This window comes from Nestor notabilis, unplaced genomic scaffold (genome assembly GCF_000696875.1).
Source record: "Nestor notabilis isolate BGI_N333 unplaced genomic scaffold, ASM69687v1 scaffold8685, whole genome shotgun sequence".
NCBI classification, from domain to species: domain Eukaryota; kingdom Metazoa; phylum Chordata; class Aves; order Psittaciformes; family Psittacidae; genus Nestor; species Nestor notabilis.
In genome coordinates this window covers 5,197-5,398 of record NW_009928846.1, presented here as the reverse complement: position 1 = coordinate 5,398, position 202 = coordinate 5,197, and the positions used below count along the sequence as shown (strand labels likewise).

Here is a 202-nt window from a genome sequence, read left to right as displayed (position 1 = left end):
CCCCTCGGCGGCCCGCGGCTCCAGGCGGAAAGCCCGGACAGGGACATAGCACAAGTGGGGACAGTTCAAGTCCAGGTGGGTCCCTCTGGCCATGGCCAGGAAGATCCTGAGCAGTGCCGCGCGGCTGATGCCGGCCTTCAGGTAGAAGAGGTGGATGCAGCCATCGCGCAGCCGCGCTGCTGGTGCCATCAGCAGGTTGGTG

General features: G+C 66.8%; 1 protein-coding gene across 1 annotated transcript in view; it reads right to left on the bottom strand.

Annotated features, from left to right (window-relative positions):
- LOC104405873 (sphingosine kinase 1-like) overlaps positions 1-202 on the bottom strand; it is a 2,080-nt gene that overhangs the window by 249 nt on the left and 1,629 nt on the right. The window contains 1 exon segment of the mRNA XM_010014713.1: positions 13-202. Within this exon segment, the coding sequence (XP_010013015.1) occupies positions 13-202 (190 nt within the window).